The following is an 11,792-nucleotide window of genomic DNA, read 5'->3' as shown; positions in this document are numbered from 1 at the left end:
TGAGCACTGACTCTTCAGATATTGTCAAATGGCATAAACTAGGGCTTGATTTATTATTTTGATGATTGTCTGAAGAAAGTGAAGGAGAATATATTAATAATGACATTAAATTTAAAAGTGCGTCATGTGCCATGTAGACAGCTAGGTGGTACAGTGGATAGAGTACCGGTCCAGGAGTCAGGAAGATTCATCTTCCCAAGTTCAAGTCTGTCTTCAGACACTTATTAACAGTGTAACTCTGGGAAAATCACTTAACCTTGTTTGCCTTGGTTTCCTCATCTGAAGGAAATGACAAACCACTCCAGTGTCTTTGCTGAGAAAACCCTAAATGGGGTCTGATATCCCCCTCTTTCCAAGAGTTAGTTACTAAACATTTATCAACATATCCTTTCCTATTTACCAGTTTATAGTATGCAGTATGGATGAATAGTGGATTAATTGGTGTATATATATCTTGGATGGACACTATAGGTGAATAATTACCTGGGTACCAAACTGAACAAGAGTAGAATGGGTTGGCTTACCTTTGGGAAATTGCAATTCATTTAATGACCCATTTTTTTAATACTATCATTTAATTAATTAATTGATTTAGAACATTTTTCCATGGTTACAGGATTCATGTTCTATCCCTCCCCTCCTCCCACCCCCTCTCATAGCTGACACACAATACCACTGGGTTTTACATGTGTCATTGATCAAGACCTATTTCCATGTTATTGATATTTGCGCTTGAGTGCTCATTTTGAGTCAATATCCCTAATTATATCCCCAACTTTCCATGTGATCAGGCAGTTGTTTTTCTTCTGTGTTTCTGCTCCCACAATTCTTCATCTGGATGTGGATGGCATCTTTCTAATAGGACCCTCATAGTTGTCCTTGATCATTGCATTGTTGCTAGTACAGAAGTCCATTACATTCGATTTTACCACAGTACCCAGTCTCTGTGTACAATGTTCTTCTGGCTCTGCTCCTTTCGCTCTGCATCACTTCCTAGAGGTTGTTCCAGTTCACATGGAATTCCTCCAGTTCATTATTCCTTTTAGCACAATAGTATTCCATCACCAGCAGATACCACAATTTGTTCAGCCATTCCCCAATTGAAGGACATTCCCTCATTTTCCAATTTTTTGCCACCACAAAGAGCGCGGCTATAAATATTTTTGTACAAGTCTTTTTCCTTATGATCTCTTTGGGGTATAAACCCAGCAGTGGTATGGCTGGATCAAAGGGCAGGCAATCTTTTAGCACTCTTTGGGCATAGTTCCAAATTGTAATGGCCCATTTTTCTAACACCAACATACTGTGTGATACTGTAAAGCAGGAAACATGATTACCACAATCTCCAAAGAATCACCACCCAAAGGAAAGTGGGGAGACGTGGGAAGATTAATGGAGAATTCCACAGGAAGAGCAGGATAGGAGAAATCATCAAAGAGATATTTAATCAGAAAGTGAAGCAGGCCAGGCCAATTCAGACTAACAAGCATCTTAAATACCTGTGTCCAAGGCAGCATTTTATAGAGCAGTGGGATTCAGTACCCCTGGGAATCCCCTAGAGCCTTTGAGAAGTCCATGAGATCAAAACTATTTTTATAATAACATGAAAAGGTACTTCCATTTTAATATGCCAAATATCAACAGATATGACACATAAACAAAAACTCTTTGGAGAACAGTCCTCAATAATTGTCAAGGTGTTCCTGGGTTCAAATCTGACCTTAGACACTTCCTAGTTGCATGACCCTGGGTAAGTCACTTAACTCCTATTGCTTAGCCCTTTCCAATCTTCTGCCTTTAGAACCAAAACACAGTATCGATTTTAAGATGGAAGGTAAGGGTTAAAAAAAAGTGTAAAAGGATCCTAATGGCAAAAAGCTTAACACCTCTGGAGTAGTAGATAACCTCACAGTCAGGTTCAAGTCTGACCTTTGACACATACTAGCTGTATAAACCTGAGAAAATCTCTTAGTGCCCCAGGAAACTAAAATTATATGGGTTACAGAAGAAGTGCTGATCTACATTGAAAGAGGGAGTTTTCTACACCAAGGAAATGATAAATCTGGTCCCCTAAAATATGTGAGGAATTGAACTACTTCCTGTGTCCCCCCACTGGAATGGGAGTGCCACAATACAGTCAAAGTTCACATATACTTTTACTGCTATACCAATCAAATTTCCACGGGGATACTTTATAGAACTTGAAAAAAACAAACAAATTTCTTTTGGAAAAACAAAAATATCTAGAATATCAAGGAAACTAATCAAAAGAGGTAGAGTCAAGGGAAATATTACTTCTTTTTTTTTTTAAACCCTTAACTTCGTGTCTATTGGCTCCGGTGGAAAAGTGGTAAGGGTGGGCAATGAGGGTCAAGTGACTTGCCCAGGGTCACACAGCTGGGAAGTGTCTGAGGCCAGATTTGAACCTAGGACCTCCTGTCTCTAGGCCTGACTATCAGTCCACTGAGCTACCCAGCTACCCCCTGAAATATTACTTCTAAGGGGCAGCTAGGTAGCACAGTGGATAGAGAGCTAGGCTTGGAGATGAGAGGTCTCAGATTCAAATATGGCCTCAGATACTTCCTAGCTGTGTGACCCTGGGCAAGTCACTTAACCCCAATTATCTAGCCTTTCCTGCTCTTTTGCCTTGGAACTGATACTTAATATTGATTCTTAGTCAGAAGAGAAGAGTTGAAAAGAAGAGAAGAGAGGAGAGGAGAGAGAGGAGAAGAAAGGAAAAGGAAAGGAAAAGGAAAGGAAAGGAAATGTCACTTCTGGACCTCAACTTATGTTATAAAGTAGCAGCATCAGAACTATCTGGTATGACAGATCAATGGAACAGATTAAACAAGGAAAAAATCAGAAACAATGAAACTCACTAGCCCAGTGTTTGAAACAAAAAGAAAATATAAGTTACTTAAGAAAGAACTGTAAGACATTCTAAGACAGAAGATAAGGGGCTTTGTTTTGTTTTTTAAAGGTGGAAATAGCTAAGAGTTGGGAAGAAATAGGTACACAGCCAGGTGCATTGTTGGTGGAGCCATAAAAACCAGTAGAACCATTTTGGAAAGTAATTTGGGATCATGCAAATAAAGTGACTAAAATTCTTTGACCTAGAAATACCATTTGGCTTATACCCCAAAGGGGCAGAGCTAGGAATCAAATATAGATCATCTGATGCAGGTCCAATGGTCTCTTCAGACTCTATACAGAATGTGGTAGTTGGTGTATCCCTTCATTGTGAAGCTAGGTTATGGATAATCCCTTTCTAGAGCTTTAGCCTCAAGGCTGCTGAATCTTTAGTTTGGTATGCTTTTTTTTGTAAAGGAAGATCTATAGCCAAGGAGGAAGAATTCAGAGAAATGTGAGGAGACTTGAATGAACTGATACAGGGGGAAGTAAGCAGAACCTGAGAATTTACACAGTGATTACAATGTAAAAGCAACATTAAGAGGCATCAGAACCCTGGACAATCCATGTCCAGATGGGACACTAGGGGGCTGAAAGTGAAGCCTCTTTCCTCTTACTCAACCAAGAGGTGTAGAATTAGGAATCTATTCTCAGATGGGGCCAGAGCAGAGGGAGAAGGAAGCTGGCAAAGGAGAGGGAAAGTCAGAAGAAGTGACAATAACATTTACAAAAAAAGATGAGCGTCAATAAAACATTTGAAAGAAAAGGATAGGATTCAGGGGCTGGACCAGTGATTTCATTGATGTAGGTAACTCCCAGAAGAGGAAACTCCCTTTACCAATTTGGTACCATCTTCACAATTCATAGTTTCAGAGATCACCTAGCCCAGTGATGGGCAAACTTTTAAAAGAGGGGGCCAAAGGAAAGGAAATGCTCATCTATCCATCTGTTTCTAAGGCAACTTTTTCGAAGTTTCATTGTATTGTATCCTACTCGTTGTATTCATCAGATTAGGAATAATGTCAAGTGTGGCCTGATAGAACATTTCAGAGCCCTCCCCACCCCCCCATCTGGCCTGCTGGTCATAATTTGCCCATCACTGGCCTAGAGGTTCAAGAGATTAAATGACTTGTCCACTGCCAATGCATTCAGGGTGTGGACTCAAAACTAAATGTTCCTGGATTTGAGGCAAGTTCTCTACCCATTCAGACTCACTGCCTCTCCTTTCTTAAATCAGAAAGGAAAAAAAGAACCAAAAAAGGTGAATATAAATAAGCATCCCTCACTGTGCCCTAGGCAGATTTCTATTTGACTCATTGCTAGTCTTGGCATGGCTTACTGTCAATTTTAATGCTTTGCCAACAGATTAGACCTTGATTACTCACAGAGTGTTGCATACATACTCAATTTTTACATGTCTAAGTTTTGTCTCCCCATCTGAACCAACCCACAGTTCCTTAAGCCAGTCAATGAGTCAACAGTGTGGTATGATGGCCAAAAGGGGGAGCCCAGTCTGCCAGGAGGAATAATGTCCAGGGTTACGGAGGTGAGAACCACCATGTTCTTGGCCTTAATCAGATCTCATCCAGAGGACAGTATGTACATGTCTCAAGAGAATGCATTTGGAACACAGCGATGTGGAGGGGAAGAACTCAAAACAAATGAGAAATAGTTGGAGAACTGTGACTATTTAGTCTGAAGAAAGGAAAACTTAGGGAGGGGGAACATCATGACTCAAGCATTGGGAAAGCCGTACTGTGGAAGAGGGATTTGGCTTCACCGAATCACTGATTCTCAGAGTTGCTAGGGTTCTTTTTTTAGTGGTCATCTAGTCCAAGAATCCCTTCTGCAACCTGTTGGACCAAGGAGCCAGGCGTACAGCCTGGACTTGAAGTCCTCAAGGGATGGTGAGCCCCACCAATTTCCAAGGTCCATCCATCCACTTTGGGACAGAGATGACTAGGATGGAGTTTTTCCTTATGACTGGTTCTCCTTGGCCCCACCAGGAAGGACAGGACTCAATGGGCAGAAATGGCAGAGGGACAGGTTTCAGCTGCATTTGGAAGACTTCCTGACGATAAGAACTGTCCCAAAGCAGAATGGGCTATCTCGAGGTGGGGTGAATCCTCCATTTCTGGGGGTCCTCAGGTGAAGGCTGAATGATCACTTGTCCAAGACGGTGTAGAAAGGATTTCTATCCAGACAGAGGTTGAACTATGGAGCCACTGAGAGCCTTTCCAACTTGGACATAGCCTTGGGTACGAATAGTAGATGATTCCTGCACTCAGATCATCTCAACCTCCTCATAACTGATGGATTTCGGGGGCAGGATCTCTGTCTCCAGGTTCAGCTCTCCCCACACCCAGGCTGTGGCTTCTGAATTCTACTCTTCCACTAAGTGGCTGTATAACCTTGAACAAGCCATCTCTTCTCTGGGCCTCGGTTTCCCTATTTTGACTAGGTGCTCTTTAAGAATGTTAGAGCTTGAAAAGGCTCTGTGATAATGCACTGTGGGAAGGGTCTGAATATTTTATTGCTAATGGGACAAGGAAGGGGGACCTGAGAGGGGATGGTAGAGGACCTGTCTGTTTACCTCCCATTGGGGTAAACAGGGGATAAAATCAGCAGCTTAACATTGGTCTAAGGACCACAATATGAAGTTTGATCTGGGCTCCTTCTCCATCCTTTGACTCAGAAACCCACCATCTCCAAGGAGTCTCTTCTGTCCGCAATAGAACCCCTTCCCTCTAGACCTGAAGGGCCCCAGGGCTAAGTCTCAAGCTCCATATTTCTAAGTGTTCCCCCACAGCAGGTCAGTCCTTGTTGGGTTCCAGGTCCTGGAAGAGTCGCACTTCTGGCACCCTGGCCTTAGGAATGGGCCTTCTTTTCAGCTGTAGAAGATATCTGAGAGAGATCCTGAGAGAGAGAGAGAAAGAAAGAAAGAGAGAGAGAGAGAGAGAGAGAGAGAGAGAGAGAGAGAGAGAGAGAGAATGAATAATGCTAATTAAAGCACTTTATAATCCATTATCTCATTGGAGTCATAACCATAACCATCCTGGGAGGTAAGTTATTGTTGTTTAGTCCTTCAGTTGTGTCCTACTCTTCATGACCCCAAAAGGAGTTTTCTTGGCAAAGATTCTTCAGTGGTTTACCATTTCCTTCTCCAGTGGATTAAAGCAAATGGAGGTTAAATGACTTGGCCAGGGTCACACAGAATTGGAGAACAGATTTGAACTCAGGTCTTCCTGACTCAGTACTCTATGTATTATGGCACACCTAGTTGCCTGGTAGGTAAGTGCTATTACTAAATCCCATTTTACAGGTGAGGAAGCTAGGGTTCAATGACTTGGCCAAAGTCTCAAAGTTATATTGATTCTCTGAGGTTGATTTGAACCTAGACCTTCTTGATTCCATTTCTAGGGATCTAGCCACTATGCCAGGCTGATTCGGCCAGAGGACTCTGAGGATGCTGAACTGAGGCAAGTATGATGTGATGGGTTACAATTTTGGACCTTCAGACAGGAAGACCTTGGGTTCAATTCCTCATTACTGCAACATGGCTAATATGGAAATGCATGTTCATGACTTTGCATGGATAATGGATTTTCTACTATTTGTCTTCTCAATAGGTAGAGGAGAGGCTAGAGGGAGGAAGAGAATTTGGAACTTAAACATTTCTTAAATAAATGTTAAAATAGGGGCAGCTGGGTAGCTCAGTGGATTGAGAGCCAGGCCTAGAGATGGGAGGTCCTAGGTTCAAACCCGGCCTCAGACACTTCCCAGCTGTGTGACCCTGGGCAAGTCACTTGACCCCCATTGCCCACCCTTACCACTCTTCCACCTATGAGACAATACATAGAAGTTAAGAGTTAAAACAAACAAATAAATATTAAAATAGAGTATTTAAAAAAATAAATCTTATTAGTGGTATGACCCTGGGCAAGTCATTCAACCTCTTCTGTCCCTTATTTTTCTCATGTATAAAATGAGGAAGTTGGACTCGATGACCTTTGAGGTCCCTTCCAACTCTCAGTCCATGATGATCCTCTGAATTCTCTGCTAGCCAAAGCAGCCCAGCCCACTCTTTGGATCTGGGCAGAATAGGGATTGGGAGGGGAGGGGAAGCCAAGGTCTTTTCAGGATCCAAGGAGATGACACCCAGATCACAGGATTAGAAAGAGAAGGGACCTTAGAGAACGCTGAATCTGATTTCCCTCATTTTATAGAACAGCAAACTAAGGGACAGAGGTTAAACAACATACTCAAAATCACTGAAAGAAAGCACCAATGTTAATGGGAGAAATAGCTCATATTTAGAGTCCTGAGGAGACAGCTAAGCATTTGGGGTACGAGATCTCGTGTAAACCTCACAAGAATCCATTGTGGTGGGTTGTATGATTAATCCCATTTAGCAGATGGGAAAATTGTTAAGCTTGGAAAGGTAAAGTCACAGGCCCAGGGTCCTTCAGCTAGTATGTGAGATGGTATTTGAACACCAGACCCTTTTGACCCCCGAGGCCAACACCCTGGGGTTCAAGTTTAGTTTCTCTAAGTCCAGACCCAAAGTTTTCCCCCTATCAGCAGTTCTCAAAATGTGAAGGTCCATAAGGAAAAAATTATTTTCATAATTTTTCATAATATTTCATAATAATACTAAGTTGCTTTAATTGCTAATGAAGTGGGGCAACTAGGTGGCTTAGTGAGACCTACAGATGAGAGGTCCTGGGGTCAAATCTGGCCTCTGACACTTCCTAGCTGTTAGACCTTGAGTAAGTCACTTAAACTCCATGGCTTAGGCCTTACAGCTCTTCTGCCTTAGAACCAATACACAATATTGATTCTAAGATGGAAGATAAGGGTTTTAAAAAAGGGAGGGGGCAGCTAGGTGACTCAGTGGATTGAGAGCCAGGCCAAGAGACAGGAGGTCCTGGGTTCAAATCTGCCTATCTGTGTGACCCTGAGCAAGTCACTTGACTCCCATTGCCTAGCCCTTACTGCTCTTCTGCCTAAGAAACAATACTTAGAACCATCGCTCTAAGACAGAAGGTAAGGTTAAAAAAGTCTTTTTTCTACTAAAGTAAGTGTCAATATATATAACCCACAAAAATTCAAGTCCTTTGGGAGGTCCTAAAAAAGAGAGTATAAAGAGATCCTATACAGATGTTCTCATAGGTCACTTGGTGGCTCAGGGGTTGGAGCTTGGAAGACCTGAGTTCAAATCTAGCCCAAAACACATTTGAGGTCTTCATGGAAGGATTTTAGAGAGTGGGGGATCCCAGGTCCTACCTGCTTGTGACAGAGGTCAAGCAGAACCCGAGAACTCGCCAGGCACCAGAGCTCTCCCAAGAGGGAAACAAAGACACCCATGAGGTCCAGCCAGCGGCCGACGGTCAACAGGAGAATAAAGAGGCCTCCCATTCGTACAAACACTGTCTGGTATTGGTTCTGTTGGCTCGGATGCTGCCGCTGCTCTTCTGTGGCAAAAGCGTATAATCACACCGTGGCTCGTCCCCAGCAGGACCCTCCCTCCTTCTCCCTGCCTCCCTTTCTTTGTGGAACCTCCCAGGTTCCCTGCTTTACTTGTATATAGTTTCGGGGTCTCCACCCCCTCGCTCTCTCTTCCACGCCTGTGGTCTGGGTGAGCTCCCTCTCAACTCTAATCTTTTAGTTCAAGTTAAATTTAATAAGATTTAGAATTTAATTTATATATTTAGTAAATATAAATAATATATTTAATAATAATTAGACAAATAATTTAATAATTTGACAGTTCACTAAAATAATAATTTAATAATAATAAATTAAGTAGTCCAAAAATAATTAAATGATGAGATGATGCTTGGAATATTTTTCATATTTTTAAAATCTATAATCTTAAAGCAATATGAAATTGTTATGATGACTAATGTTCTCCCAAGGGGGCATCCTTCCAAGGTTCCCCTTGGCATGGCCTCTCCTTATTCCCCAGCCCTGGCTATTCCCTTCTAGTGGTCTTTGCCTCCCAAGGTTTGCCACCTGAGGATTTTCTCCAGAAAGCCCCTTCCTCATTCTTCACGGCCTTTAGCCTCCCACGGCCAGAGACCCCTCAGGTTCCTAGAACCCCCAGGATCCCTCACCGTGGTTCTCCCTGCAGTTCTTTTCCCGGGCCCCCTTCTTGGCTGGCCTCTGCCCAGGGCCCCTCACCTTGCATGTAGATGACCAGCAGGGTATAGCAGATCGTGAGCGGCGTCCAGAAGCGCACAGCCTCCGATGTGGTCAGGAAGTCACTGTTGATGAGGGCCACTGCCGCCAGGTCACCCACCAAGAAGGCCACACGTAGGGCTCGGCCCAGCAGGACGGGCAGGTCATGCCACTTGGCCAGAAGGGTCAGGCAGGCCCCACAGTAGTGCTCCTGGCTGTGCAATTCGTAGAGGCGGCAGACATGGCGGTACAGGCGCTGGGACCAACTTGCTAGAAGCCCTGCCAGCCCCAGACTGAGCGCCAAGTTGAGAGTCCGGTGTGGGGCCCCTTCCAGGAGGAAGCTCAGGCCACAGGTCAGCCCACAGCCCAGGGAATATTGGCACAGAAGGAACAGCTGGAGGAACTCGGGGACCAGAGGGCCCTGAGGGGGCAAGAGGCAAGAGAGCTGCTCAGGCCTGGGATTTCTCCCTCAAAGCCCACCCCTGGAATTGCAAACCCTTGAGGCATAAACCCTATAGAATCTTAGAACCCAGAAATCTCAGAATGGTAGAGGGAAGACGGGCCCCTTAGATATAATCCGATCCAACTTCTTCATTCTATAGTTGGAGAAACTGAGGCCCACAAGCAGAACCAGAAGTCGAACCCAGGTCTCATAGTTCTTTCTATTCCTCCTCTCTTCGTGGCCCCCTCCTTTTAGGACCTCCATCCCTCTCCTCCAAACCTGTAAGGGAGACCCCTTCCCCATGGGTTCTCTGCACCACAGCCTAGGAAGTTCCTCATACAGTCCTTTTAGCCCCAAGCCCAGGCAGCATCTTGGGATACTGGCCTTCATGCCTCCTCCTCCAGGATGGGGCTTGCCCTCTGGGGATGGGTTGGATCTCTGAGGGTTCCCTTCCCATCCCTTCCTCTCTTCAATGTCTCCCACACTACAGAGCCACAGACAGGTCTTACCTTGTTCAAGGTTAACAGCATGGAGACAGCCCGGAGGGAGAACTCCAGTACCACGAGGGCAGCCACGCGGGCCCCAACCACAGTAAGGAAGGCTGTGAGCCCCAGGAGGTGCAGGGGCTCCAGCAGGGTCCATTGGCTCAGCAGGTTCAGCTTTTCCTTAACTCTTTTAGGGTCACTGTGGAGGGAATGACAGAGAGCTCATGGGTAGAAGCTCCATCATTGTGCCTCTTCCCAGAGGCCCAGAGAAACACACACTCAAACCTGGAAGCTTAGAGAGTCACAGCTGGAAGGCCATGGGTCAGCCTTCAGCCCGGGGATTACTGGAAAGGACCCCAAAATCCATGGAGTAATCATTTCAGTCCCTTCTGACTCTTTGTGACCCCATTTGGGGTTTTCTCAGCAGATAATGGTTTTGCCCTTTACTTCTCCAGCTCATTTGACAAATGAGGAAACTGAGGCAAAGTGACTTATCCAGGATCACATGGCTAACAAGTTTCTGAGGTCAGATTTGAACTCAGGAAAAGGAGTCTTCCTGACTCCAGACCTGGTAGTCTATCTATCCACTGTGCCACTTAGTTGCCCCTTAGATAAACTCATTTTTAAAAATAGGAAATTCGGAGCCTAGAGAGAAACTCAGCAACCCCCCCTCCTCTTTCTTGGGGGGCACTTCTGTCTGACAGGTCCTCATTGCCCAGGATTCCCTCTACCTCCGCCTACCTAGCCCTGGGTTCAGAGAGACAGGAGGGAGAGGAAAGAGAAGGGAGAATGGGTCACTCACTTCACACAATAGATGAAGAAATAGATTTTCATGAAGCTGCCCAGCACAGAGACTCCACAAGCTCCAATCAGGCCTGAGAGGGGGGAGAGACAACATTGCTGTTCAGCCCTAAGGAGCTTGGGGGGTGGGGGGAAGGGAGGCAAGAGGAGATTTCAGGGAAGGAGGACGGAAAACCCCAGAGTCAGGGGAGGAGGGACCCGGGATATAGAGGGCCCAGAGGACCTAGATGGGGGACAGCGAGGGAGAAGGAAGTTTGTCTCCGGGAGTGAGGAAGAGTCAGCAATGGGGTTTGGGGTGGGGGAGGAGGAGCGGGGAAGGGGATGGAAAGAGGCTGGAGAAGAGGCAGCTGGGAGGACCCTGGGGAGCTGAGAGAAACCCAGCGGAACCTTGGGGAGACCCTAGCGGGTTATAGACACAGGAAGGCACTCCAGGGAGATATGGAAGGAGCCACCGAGAGTCAATATAAACACCGGGAAGGTCCGAAGCACGGGAGGGAGCTGCAAGCGATTAATCGAGGGTCCTTGAGCCTTTGTTTTCGTCTTCGTTTTCATCATTTTATTTCACTCCTTTGTAATCCTAGGAATTTCCCTTAATGCATTTCCAAGCATTATTCTGAGAAGAGCTTTGATTTATCTCGGGATCCCGGAGAGGGGGAAGGGATGGGGGCACCCACCGGGGGTCCGGCGGAGACACGCAGTGAGGAGGGGGAATGGTAAAAGCCTAGCGGGAGCCCGAGGAGTCGGAGCGGATTGGGGCAGCCCAGAGGGTGAGGAGGGGGGAGGGTGGGGAATAGCCAGTGACTAACCTTGCAGGAGGGAGTCCAGTAAGCTGGAGCCCCAGTCCAAGGAGGGCAGTGAGGGGAGCCAGGAGGTGAGGGAGAACATGGCGCTGGGGGGGTCTGAGGGGACGGGTGGAGGGGGCGCCTCACAGGGAAGCTCAGACCCTGCTTGCTCCCCTGGGCAGCCTGGGGGAG

General features: G+C 45.6%; 1 protein-coding gene across 2 annotated transcripts; it reads right to left on the bottom strand.

Moving 5' to 3' along the window:
• Positions 1-4,582: 4,582 nt before the first annotated feature.
• On the bottom strand, positions 4,583-11,777 carry TMEM82 (transmembrane protein 82). Of its 2 annotated transcripts, none has more exons than XM_044671285.1 (6): positions 11,625-11,777; positions 10,820-10,892; positions 10,042-10,216; positions 9,094-9,511; positions 8,197-8,384; positions 4,583-5,826 (listed from the first exon to the last, which is right to left on the bottom strand). In XM_044671285.1, the coding sequence occupies exons 1-6, from the start codon at positions 11,701-11,703 to the stop codon at positions 5,779-5,781; spliced, it is 981 nt and encodes a 326-aa protein (XP_044527220.1). In that variant the 5' UTR covers positions 11,704-11,777; the 3' UTR covers positions 4,583-5,778. The 2 variants fall into 2 exon arrangements, with proteins under 2 accessions (XP_044527220.1, XP_044527221.1); XM_044671286.1 differs by having other exon boundaries at positions 8,197-8,381.
• Positions 11,778-11,792: the final 15 nt, after the last annotated feature.

Source organism: Gracilinanus agilis, chromosome 3 (assembly GCF_016433145.1).
Source record: "Gracilinanus agilis isolate LMUSP501 chromosome 3, AgileGrace, whole genome shotgun sequence".
In the NCBI taxonomy this organism is placed as follows: domain Eukaryota; kingdom Metazoa; phylum Chordata; class Mammalia; order Didelphimorphia; family Didelphidae; genus Gracilinanus; species Gracilinanus agilis.
The sequence above is the reverse complement of the archived record's forward strand: the minus strand, read 5'-3'. Positions and strand labels throughout refer to the sequence as shown.